The sequence below is a fragment of the Argentina anserina genome, chromosome 6 (assembly GCF_933775445.1).
Source record: "Argentina anserina chromosome 6, drPotAnse1.1, whole genome shotgun sequence".
NCBI classification, from domain to species: Eukaryota; Viridiplantae; Streptophyta; class Magnoliopsida; order Rosales; family Rosaceae; genus Argentina; species Argentina anserina.
Window position 1 is genome coordinate 8,005,750 of NC_065877.1, and position 13,304 is coordinate 8,019,053.

The window sequence follows — 13,304 nt, forward strand, 5'->3', positions numbered from 1 at the left end:
CAAGGAGTGATGCAGGTGGAGATGATAAGAATGACTGAAAAATTATTATATGTACCCAGTACATAGTCTATGTGGCGTGTTTTTTTAATGTTATTGGTCATTTTTACTGTGTTTATTTCTGATTGGTTACATATATTTAAATATATTTTTTCTCATTCATATATGTTTATCACGACATTGAGTAATATGATTAACTGTGTACATCACATGATAGTAACTCGTGGTATTTCATCCATACACAATAATAAGTAATTACTCTTAAGGATGGCCACCTCTATATCTGTATATGCCCTTGTATCCACACACGTCCAATCCAACCATCATAAACATGCATGCATGGACTTTCGACTTTCAAAAATACGCATGTCATTGCCGTTTGCTATGGATTACATGTGAAACCCTAGCATCAAATTCAGTTAGCTCTACTGAAATTTCAAATTTTGTTCTTACTTCACGTGTGGAAACCCTACCGTTTGTGGTGACGCATGTATTGCTTGAGAGGAAAGAAATTAGCTAGCTTCCAAGTTTCAGTTATTGATTGAAAGAAGTATATGGATACGTACAAATGGTATTTCAATTAACATGTGCCTTTCCGAATGAAATTTCTTAATTTCTCTCAGCTTCATCAACTTTATTCAACTAATTAACAAACAAGAACAATCGTTGGTGGACAGAACCTTTTCTACTCTCTTCACTACCATCAGAATTGGTTAGGATTTGTCATCATGAACGACATGCATGAGCCGTGAGGTCCGTGAGGTCCGTGAGGACCCAACCGGCCCCTAACCAAGAAAGACCTGGCGCGGCTAGCTACATGCTTAATTAGCTACCATGCATATGAGTAGCTTGCATCGGAGACACTAATGTAATTCGAAACATAAGACTGATAAGAGCAGTGTCATCGGCGTCTCCTGAAATAATGTACAGTACGTAAGTTGATTGATACCAATAACGATTGGTATACAAACTAATTCATGGCACGATCGCGATAACAGATAACATGAACTGATCTGGTAATAACAATGCAATTATTCATACAAAGGTCGTAACTCCGTGTACTGCTCGATCTACGTACTGTTTTTAAGATTTTCATTATTTCTGTTCAAGAAAAACAGGCTATACGTACGCGTCGCAATTATCCTTAAGTAATTAGTAATAGTACCCCAATTGTGCTTCCACAACTGATTATCCCATGCAAGCTCAATAACTTATACTATCGATCTGCTCATTTCCACATAAACTAATTGCATAAAAACGCGTTCTGAGGAAAACACCATATGCTTAAATCCAAATCTAATGTGATGCTCTCCGTATGGTCTAGAATCTGTACATTCTGGAAATTATGAGACAATATAGAAGTTAATTTCTGCTTTAAAATCACATGGAAAATAATTTGATAAATGATTATTCAAGTCAATTAACAGACCAACAGAGTTAGTGTGATATAATAATCCAACGGTTCCAACCTAATTAGGCTGGCAGTAGCCTGGCCCTCTGAACCCTAAAATGACACACTATTGGAGACAAAAACTCGAGTATATAAATACATATACACGCACATTATTGATCCAGAGAATCAAATATCAATCGTGAATAATTTGCACAGAATTCCAATGCACTTGGCTCCATTATGTATTTTTTGTTAATTATTCCACACCAGTATAATATTGAAAATAAAAGCAACATATATAACCGCTTGATGTTTCGATGCATATATCCGCAACGTGTTTAAAATCTTCGTAGAAGAAGGTTCTTTTATGGTTAGAAACTATGCAGCAGGACTGGACGTACTATACCTGGAAAAAAAAAACTGCATTTCCATATGTGGGAATCGAATGGGATAGTTTAAAACAACATTCAATTTCGAGCCATCGTCGCTTTGTAGAAATTTATGATGATACAATTTTCCACTTGGGGTGAGTTTGGAAGGAATAAACAAGAAGAATATATATTAGTCGAGACTGGACAGGGTCTATATAGCGATGCCACTAGAACACCCATGTTCATGATTTCCAAGCTTAATCTCATTTTCAAATAAAAAGCGTATCAGTAGGACTGTAGGAGTCAGAACATTTTTCCCTGATACCATTTCACATATGTTGCAAATTAAGACCGGATTCGGGATTCTTATGGAGAGATAAATGAAATCCAAATCATTCCAGGGATTCGAGAAGGAGCAAATGCATATAGACTGCTAAATTTAGTTTTAGCATAACAAGTTGCATAGACACAGGCAGTTGAATTGTGATCACATATGACTAAATAGGGTTAAACATATCACACAAAATGGCTCCAGCTAAGGTCAAATAAAGTAGTCGATTAGGGGAACATCAAAACTTGTAGTAACTCTCGCTACCACATCTTGGAATAGCTCCATCATATAATGGGGGGAGGTGGGAACAAAGATTAAAATATTAAAACTCAGACTGTTAGATCATAGGAAATATGCAAAACAAAAGGCTAGAAGTTATCGAGATGTCCAAACTCCGGAATCTCATATTCATTGATTCGATGGTAAAATCATATGTATACGTACCGAACATAGGTACCACAATACAAAACAAGATCGAGCTCCGCCTTGATCTAGTGGTGATAAAGGTATATTGAAGTTCGCATCCAATGCTAATTAGCAATATTTATATAGATTGAGTGAGCCTTGTAAATCTACATGCTAAGTCTCGTTTTCTATGTGAGATTGTTCATATATGAAAATAGTTTATCAACGCCCAAAAGTGTACGCTAACAACGCCTAGCATCAGAAGTTCAGAACTCTGTGATTACATTAAATCTGGATTTGACTGCATGTGATGTATTTCGTCCTGAAACATGATTCAACAATGCAAACACGGAGCATTCTGCAAACACCTAATAACCACAGTTCTAGGCAACACAAACCCTCGTGATGATCAGGGTACAGACTGCTAGCTAGCTAGCTAGCTACCTCGTCTCTTTATACCATGGACAATATTTATAAGAGTAACTAACACAATAAATTTTATAGGTTCGTATGTAAAATACATCATGATTTTTTTAGAAGAACATAATTAAAATTTTTTTTGGGGGGGGGATGAAAAAAGGAAAATACAACGAAAGTTACTAGCTTATGTATATATATACGAAACTAAATGAAACGTAAACTGAATCATTGAATATTTTACCCATTCCTATCTTGTATTTTTCTTCCCGGGTTCCTTTCGTTCAGTTCAGGTCAAGGCTAATTTGTTATTTTATTCATTTGAACTCATCTTTCGTGTAAGCATCTCAAAAAATGATATATACGCTTACGTACCTACCATACCAATATATCTGCAATAGAAAGAAAAAAATGAGGCCAGGAATGTTGGAATATTAGTCATGAGACGACCACTGATGTCCAACATAAATCAGGTCAGCCAATTGAAAACCCTTGTATAAATATTTGGTATTTTCTTAAGCCAAGAATAAGACCGTTGCAAGTCGGGTTAAATAGTAGAAAACGTCCAAAAACCTCACCACAGAAAACGAATTAGTTATTGTACTTCCAGTTTTCACTACTAGTAATGAAGTAATTAAACCTAACCAAAACGTATGCATGCATATCACCTTATTTTATGAAATCGGGGTATCAAATATGAATGAGCCGCGTCTGAGTCTGAGTCAAATATATGCCTTATGACTCACCAAGTCCTTACCAGTTTTAAAGTCAAACTCAGCCACGTTGGTCCATTACAAACTACGTCGTCATTCCTTCATTCCCTCTCTATATATACCCCTCGACCCATATTGAGTTCCAACTACATCCCAAATCCCACTACTCCCTAAATCCCTAACGAGGATATCATAAACACAACAAACACAGCTCAGAGCTCAGAAACTGAATCATATAAAGAATCACCTATAGATCTTGAAGATGCCTGCAAAAGCAATGAGAAGCCTCTTCTTTCACCCAAAAGCACCATCCTTTTCATTTTCATCTCACTCTTCCCCATCAAGAAGCTCAATTTCATCTCCAACCCCACAGCGCAGCAGTAGCGCCGCTTCTAATGTCTCGGAGACGATGGTGGACGAGGTCTTGGGAAACGGAGCGGTTGTTATCATGAAGTGGAACCCTGACTCTTCTGCATTCGGGAAACTCACTTCCTTATTCCATGAGTGCAAAAAGGAAGCTCAACAATTTATCAAGTGCGTAAATGACCTCCAGAGAGTCATGCATTTCTTGGTGTCAAATGATCCCACCTCCGAGAAGCTCGTTCACGCCCAGAGTCTCATGCAGGTCGCCATGAAAAGGTTACAGAAGGAGTTTTATCAGATTCACTCCATGAACCGAGCTCACTTGGACCCAGAATCAGTTTCGACCCGGTCCAGGTCTTCCAACGCAGCTTCCAGCACGTCGGATGACGACATCGACGACGGAGAAGACACTGATTTAGCCGGAGATTCCATCTCCGAAGTGGAACAAGTGTCTTTCATGGCCATGACTGACCTCAAGTCCATAGCAGAATGCATGATCTCCTCCGGTTACGCAAAGGAGTGTGTTTACATTTATAACATGATCAGAAAATCAATTATAGACGAGGCTTTGTATAAGCTGGGAGTGGAGAAATTTTCCTCATCTCAGATCAATAAGATGGATAGGGAAATTCTCGAGCTCAAACTCAAGAGCTGGCTGAATGCGGTGAAGTTGTCTATGACAACGCTCTTTAACGGAGAGCGAATCCTCTGCGATCACGTTTTCGCAGTCTCAAAATCCATCAGAGAGTCTTGCTTCGCTCATATAGCCCGAGGAGCTGCCACTCTTCTCTTCAGCTTCCCTCAAGTACTCGTTGCCAAGCCAAAGAAGAAATATTCAGAAGAAAACATCTTCCGCCTTCTCGATATGTACACCGCAATCTCAGAACTCTGGCCGGAGATAGAATCCATCTTCGGTTTTGAGTCAACCGCCACAGTTCGGTCTGAAGCGCTCAACTCGCTCGTCCGACTCGGAGAGCTGGTTCGCTCAATGCTTTCCGAATTTGAGACCTCTGTTCAGAAAGACTCTTCAAAATCCCCGGTTGCCGGCGGCGGAGTCCATCCTCTGACTCTCCGTGTGATGAGTTACCTTTCTCTCCTCACCGATTACAGCAACGTCCTGGCCGACATTTTCATAGATTGGACACCACCGGAGAAGCTTCCGTCGCCAGAGTGGACAGACTCGTCGGTGTCGGCTGAATCTCTCCGTATGGTGTGGTTCATACTTGTGCTTGTTTGCAAGCTCGATGAGAAAGCCAAACAATATAAGGAAGTGTCTCTATCGTACCTCTTCCTCGCAAACAATCTGCAACACGTAATCTCTATAGTTCGTACTTCAAACCTTCAGTACCTTCTCGGCGAGGAGTGGATTTCGAAGCACGAATCGAAGGTTCAACAGTTTGCGGCGAACTACGAGCGGTTAGCTTGGGGGGCCGTGCTCTCATCGTTGCCTGAAATTATATCAGTGGAGATGTCATCACAGGAAGCAAGGTTGATATTCCGCAACTTCAATTTCAGTCTCGAGGAAACTTATCAGAAACAGAAGTTGAATGTGGTAGCTGATGCAAAGCTCCGAGACGAAATCAAGGCGTCTGTAACGAAGAAGATTGTGTCGGTTTACAAGGAGTTCTACGATAAGCATAAGGTTTCGGTTAGTAGTGTGGGAAATGCTGCAATCTATGCCAGATTTACTCCGGAAGATGTTGCAAATTACTTATCAAACTTGTATTAAGGGAGTAATCGACGGATCCTCTTTTTTTTCTTTTTCTTTTTTCCGGAGAAGTTTTGTATCTAATTGCATGCCGGTATATACAGATCGATGCATAGGGGAAAATTAAATGATTGTTGTCAACAATAGAGTATTGAAGATCGGACTTAAGTACGTACTGTGTTTTTAATGACTGACAATCTTTCTTGTATGGGCACCTAGTTGAAATTCGATCTCAACACTGCATATATAGGCCAACTTGATATAGAAATTAGCTCTCATGCAATAATAGGTTGCGCAATTACTTGAAGAACATAGCCAAGTACATTTACTTCGCAAGTGGGGATAACTTACGTATCCAAGAAAAGAGAGTAATGGGAACAACTGATATGCTATATCTTGAGATCGAGTCTACAAATAATATTTACCTATTTCGATCGATCAAATGGAGAAAAAATTATGTAAGACTATGTCTTGTTACTCTTGTGTATTATTCGAAGAGCCAAAACAAGATGGAGTCGTCTATAATACTTTGATGTAAAACATACCCTCAAAATAAGGTCACCTGTAATATCTTGATGTCTTGTATATTATTCGAAGAACCAAAGAAATATATATGGGTTCGTATATAATTTTTTTGAATCAAAATTATAATTTAATTTGAACTAAATCTACAACATAAATATTGATAACAAAATTACAACATGTGTTTTTATATATGTATAAATAAATAAATCATTTTAATGATAACCAATTGTTCATAAATATGTCATACATGAAGTAACTACAACAAATAGAAGTAAAATTGCCTAAATAATTACCATATTACCTCAATAACAACAAATTTGTTGTGATATTAGTAAATATAAAGATCATATACATGCATGCAATGTTCTAAAAATGATAGGCGTTAGCCGGGCGGATTGTTGGGAACTAGCGCCTAAAGGACTAGTCGGGGGCCTAGGCGGTTTGTATTTTAATTTTTATATAACATATAAAAATTAAAATAACATTAAAATAACCCTAAACTGAAAATAATCAAAATATATAAAACTGTCCAGAACTTACTTATAACACAGCTATAAAACCACCCAATACCCGCACAGAAAACGCCCAGAACAGACCTAGAACCCACTCAAGACCCGCGTAGAACTCTTCTAGGCGGATATTTTGACAAAAACGCCCAAACAGATTCGATTAGCCAAAATCAAAACAGGGGAACTGGCGCTCAATACCTAACCCGTTTTTTAGAACATTGCATGCATGTACTTAAGAAAATTTCAAACATGATTTACATAATCGATAAAACTATACTTTTTTCTTCGAGCAATGGTATTAAAAAAAATTTTGAGGGGGGAGGCTGCTCTCCCTCAAAAAAAAAAAACCTCTATAACATCTGACAATGGGGCCTCATGATAGCCTATACTCTTTGGTTGTTGTTACTTTGACCAACGTCATACAGGTCCGTAAATCTTATAACTAAACTAACTTAGATGGATATTCCACTCAAGTAAGTGCCTTGCCTTTTTTTGTCCTCATTGGCAACAAAACTGTACTTTACTTCATTAAAAGAACTCGATCCCACTTGTCATCACGAAATTCCTAAGCTACATTTTTTGCCTTCTCATATCAATTTTTTTTGTTTCAATGAAGAAAAACTCAGTATTGGTTCTATTTCCAGGAAATTGCGCGCAGTAGGCCGGAGATTGCTATCAAGGGCAAGTGACGGACTCTTTCAGTGTGATTTATTCTTGCATCAAATACTGTCCACGAAAAGACCTCCATGGAATATTAGTCCGTCATAATTGGAAAGCCCTAAAATTCAACTTTGGGTAGACTTGGCCACGTGTCCACACACGAAATCATCAATTGATCTCATTCAAGACACTGATGCGTGGAAAGGTTTGATCACTTCAAGTCTTCAAAACTACTACAGAGTACTACTCATTCAGCTTAAAGAGAAATTAATGGCGGGGAAGCAGAAGCAACGTTTGGTTACTAATTTTCGGACTAACTGATCATTTGTTCGTATCAATCGTTTGTGATAGAAGAGCTAACACCATTTTTCAATTCTTCTATTTAGTATTTCGTGAATACAATAATGCAATTATTCTATGTCATCAAAATTTGTATTTCTGCATCGGTCATACGCTAGCGCATCTCCGACATATATAGAACTTCAGATTCTCGATCTCCTTCCTACTTTCTTCGAATATAGAAAGTTCTGCAAAAATTGTTGGAGTTAAAAAAAACAACGTGATTCATTTAAAATAAAGATAACACTGGTTTTACAATAACTGTTACATTTACTTTATGAAACTAGGAACATGCACGTTAATACTTAATTGATCGCTAAACTATAATTATTAATTTCGATTTCAATAAATCGGTGTTAATTTAAAGATTTATCATTTTTCAAATGCAAACTATTTGAAAGAAATAAAGTTTTGGTGGGCAGTGTGGTCAACACCGCTGAAAGTCGTAATATTGATTTTGCATTAATTAGCAGTATACTTAGCAATATTGCAACATGAATTTCAATCACATACATCGCCATTGCTACTTTATTTGATTGAGTCATGCATTCACCATTACATTTCAATTTTGTTGTACCACTTATGATTAATTTCATACATACTGAAAGCTTAACAGCTTAAGAGAAAAAGAGATTTTGATATATTGATTCTGTTGTAATTGTTACAGAGGAACAGTAATACATCAGCTTTTATAGCTAGCTGTTGATCTCACAACAACCAAACACGTGGAGCTGCTGACCCTATCTATGACTAACACACTTAATAGAACTAAGACAGAATTAAGACTAATTAATACATGGTTAACACCCTCCCTCAACTTGATGTGGGAACCAATCATCAAGTTGCTGCAAAGATATGTGTGCTGGGGAGAACATAAGCCTTTGGTGAAGACATCTGCAATTTGTTCATGAGAAGATATAAATTGAAGCTTGATTGAACCTGCCTTAACCTGTTATCTTGTGAAATGCACATCAACTTCTACATGCTTGAGCTTAGAATGCTGCACAGGATTTGTAGCAAGAGCAAGAGCAGAAATATTGTCACAATGCAACACTGGAATATGTTCAAGCTTTATGTGCAGATCCTTGAAAAGATTAGTAATCCACATAAGTTCAGCAGACGTATCTGCCATACTCCTATACTCTGCCTCAGTAGAAGAACGAGAGACAGCATTCTGCTTTTTGCTGCACCAAGAAATAGGAGAGCCATTGAGGAAAATCACAAATCCTGTAGTAGATTTTCTTTCATTTGGATCACCTGCCCAATCTGCATCACAATATGCTTGTAGAGAGGCAGAAATAGAACATTTTCCTGCATTAGATTGTACTGAATTCTTTCTAAATAGAATACCATGAGATATAGTTCCTTTAATATATCTGATAACCCTTTTAGCAGCAAGAAGATGATCAGAAGTTGGAGAATGAAGAAACTGACATATAGAATTCACACTATAAGCTATATCTGGTCTGGTGAAAGTAAGATACTGCAAGCAACCGACCAAACTCCTGAAATGAGCTGTATCAAGAGAATCTAGTAAATCACCAGAATCTCTAAACAATTTTACTCCAGACTGACAAGGAGTTAAATGAGAATGACATTGATCCATTCCAGCTTTGTGGACTAGCTCTCTAGCATATCTGTGTTGAGAAACAAAAATTCCATCTGGAAGATATTTAACTTCAAGACCAAGAAAGAAATTTAAATCACCCAAATCTTTCATGTCAAACTCAGTCTGCAAAGCTTCTTTGACCTCAGCTATCATGTCTTCACTATCTCCAGTAATTATAATGTCATCAACATATAAAAGCAGATACACTCGTGCAGAACCTGACTGCTTAACAAATAATGAGGGATCAGCATAGGAAAATTTAAAACCAATAGAAGGCAGAAACTGAGTAAACCTGTCATTCCAGGCTCTAGGAGCTTGTTTCAAGCCATACAAAGATTTATTAAGCTTGCACACATAAGTTGAATTGATATTTGGATCTTCAAAACCCTGAGGCTGAGCCATATAAACTTCTTCATGAAGAATACCATGTAAAAATGCATTTTTAACATCAATTTGATGAAGTTTCCAACCAGAATTTGCAGCCAAGCCAAGAATGAGTCTCACTGTGGTATGTCTCACAACTGGAGAGAAAGTTTCTTCATAATCAACCCCATATTCTTGACTAAAACCTCTAGCCACTAATCGTGCTTTATGCCTAGCAACAGAACCATCAGCATTTCTTTTAATCTTGAAAATCCACTTGCATGAAACTAAGTTTTTATCTGGAGGCAAAGGAGTGAGAGTCCAAGTATTTTGATTCATCAAAGCATCATACTCTTCTTGCATAGCTGCTTTCCACTGAGGAATTTTAATAGCTGATTTCCAATTGGATGGTTCAAAATCTGCAGGGTCTAAGCTTGGTTCTGTCAAAATAGACAAGAAACTTTTTTTAGGAAAAATTCCCCTTTTGCCCCTGGTTAGCATGCTGTGATCATTGACTGTTGCATTTGTTAAACCATCAACTGGATGTAGAATATTGGAGTCTGAAACATTACTAATAGTACCAGAATTAGCTGCTGCTGAATTATGAACAGTTAAGTCAACCCCAATTCCAGGCTCTATATTAACCGCAATATCTCCATTAGTTTGCTCAAACTGTATAGAGGTATGGACTTGAGGACTAAAAGCAAGATTTTCAGAATTATGAGCATTATCAGAAGAAGCAATATCACCAATGCTACGGGATTCAACATTTGTAGGTAGAGATGTAGATAACTGTAAATGATAAGGATGAGGAGTACCTGACTGTGGTGTTTGATTGCGCACTGCGGTGGAGAGGACTGATGTTGGGCAATGTACAAAAGACTGGTGTTGAGTAACAAATGGTTGGACCTCTTGTTGCTCTTTATGCCTTTTCATATTTGTTGCAACCAATTTTTGAATCACTGAATATGGAAAAGAATCTTCATTAAAGAATACATGTCTTGAAATGATGTACTTCTTACTGTCCATGTGATAGCATATATAACCCTTATATCCTGAAGCAAATCCCAGAAAAATGCATTTCACTGCCTTAGGTTGAAGTTTGTTGTGTTTAACAGAAGAAATCAAAGGGTAACATGCACAACCAAACACTCTGAGTATATCCAAGGCAGGAGGCTTGTTGTAGAGAGCAATAAATGGTGACTGCATCTTGAGTACTGGAGTTGGCATTCTGTTTATAAGGAATGTTGCTAATGCACAAGCATGATACCAGAAGGATGGAGGTAATGAAGCTGTCTGAAGCATAGTAACTGTTGTCTCTCGAATATGTCTATTCTTCCTTTCTGAGATACCATTCTGTTGTGGGGTATAAGGACATGAAATCTGCTGTAGAATTCCATTTCTACTTAGAAACTCCTTGAATGCATTACTTGTGTATTCCCCACCTCCATCAGACCGTAGAGTCTTTATAGAATAGGAGAACTGAGTTTTAACAAAAGCATGAAATGCTTGGAAAAATGGAAGTACCTCATTTTTATTTTTCATGGGAAAAATCCAAGTGTATCTAGAACAATCATCAATAAAAAGAACAAAGTATCTGAATCCATCAAGAGACAAATATGGAGAGGGACCCCAAACATCACTGTGAACAAGTTCAAATGGATTAATAGACCTTGTTTCAGACTTTGGAAAAGGAAGTTTGTGAAATTTTCCTAACACACAAGCCTCACATATGGCTGAAGTATTATCAGAAACATTACTAATATTGTTCATTTTCAACATGTAATTAACTACTTCATTTGCAGGATGACCTAATCTCTTGTGCCAAAGAGATTGCTGAACAGACTTTCCAACAAAAGCTGAAGCAAGTGGAGACTTGAACTGCTTTTCTTGAATTTTCTGAACCTTATTCCTCTGCTGAATCAATGATGATGAAGAATTGGATGATGAAACTTGTGAATGAAGTCTGGCAACTGGAAGATTGAATGGAATGGGATAGACACCATTGTTACTCAGTCCTTTGTACAGAATTCTGCCCAACACCTTGTCCTGAATCACACACATGAACTCATCAAACCAAACACAACAGTTATTTTGTTTGCATAGCTGATATATAGACAATAGATGTGCAGCAATTTCAGGTATAAGAAGAACATTTTCCAGTTTCATATTCCCAAGAGAAGCATTACCAGTATGAGTTATATTTAAAAAATTACCATTACCAACTTGCACAGAATCACCATCAGTGTATGGAGCCACATTGTTGAGCAATTGAATTTCAGAAGTCATATGGTTGGTTGCACCAGAATCGGCTAACCAGAATTGTTGAGATGCAGGAACAGCTGCTGCAAGCATAGCAGAAATGTTGTCACTTGGAGATTGTTGTTGCTGTTGATTTGGAAAACCAATAATCCAGTAACATCTATCTGCAGTATGATTAGTTCTTCCACAGTACTGACACTCCACTTGTGTGCTTGAAGAAGCACCTGCATTGTTGGTAATGTTCTTGCAAGTCTTAGCAGTGTGACCAACAGTGCCACAAAACTGACATACAACATGTCCACTTCCTCCATTACCATTACCTCTGCCTGCTCCAAAATTACCAAAATTACCATTTCCTCCATTACCATATCCACGATTACCATTACCTCTGCCGCCTCCAAAATTACCATTTCCCTGAAAATTACCATTTCCTCCATTACCATATCCACCATTACCATTACCTCTGCCTCTACCAAAATTACCTCTTCCTTCTCCAAAGTTACCTCTCCCACCATTGTTCATCTGACCTCTGCCTCTTCCAGCATAGAAACTCATCATTTGATCAAGAACAATAAATGGATTAAAGTCATATCCATAGCTCATTGCAGGGTGAGACATGTAAGTCGGGGTATTCGAGCTAGAGGAAGCACTTTGTGGGTGTGGGGTATGAGGAGATTGTTGAAGTTGTAATGGAGAGAAACCAGGTGGGATGGCTGGAGTAGTTGGATTGCTTTGTTGAGGAGAGAAGGTTGGAGTAGATGGTATTGGGGATTGAGCAATCATTGCAGTCAAAGGAGATGACAGAAGGGGGGACATTTCTCCTAGAACATCCATTTCAGCAGCCTTAAGCAAAGACTTAAGTTGAGCCATGTCACAGGTTTCTGTAGACCTAATCACAGTCTTTATAGCAGCATACTCATTTGGTAAACCAGCTAGAACCACCACCACAATATCATCATCATCAACAATAACTCCTACTGTCTCCAAGGCATCTCTGGCATCCTTAATTCTATCAAGAAAGGTTTCAATTGAATCATTTCCTTTCTTAATACTCATCATATTAGCCTTAAGTTGAATGACATTCTGCCTATTAGAGGCTGCAAATTTGTTCTTCAGATTAGACCACATTTCTGCAACTGAACGTGATCCAACAACACATCTCACTGCCTTAGGTCCTAAGGTTTGACCTATCATATTAACAAGATTCTGATCTTGTGCCTTCCAAGCATCATACTCTGGATTGATGATTAGAGTGTCATCAGGACCACGAATGAACTGTTCAGGACATGGAATGGATCCATCCACAAATCCATATAGATGTAAGCTCTTTAGGAATGAT

At 37.9% G+C, this 13,304-nt stretch overlaps 1 protein-coding gene across 1 annotated transcript; it reads left to right on the forward strand.

Moving 5' to 3' along the window:
• The first annotated feature begins 3,802 nt into the window (after window positions 1–3,802).
• Window positions 3,803–6,237, forward strand: LOC126801140 (exocyst complex component EXO70H1-like). The gene has a single exon (XM_050528606.1). It carries the CDS (start codon window positions 3,890–3,892, stop codon window positions 5,717–5,719), a length of 1,830 nt encoding a protein of 609 aa, XP_050384563.1. The 5' UTR covers window positions 3,803–3,889; the 3' UTR covers window positions 5,720–6,237.
• The last annotated feature ends 7,067 nt before the right edge of the window (window positions 6,238–13,304 follow it).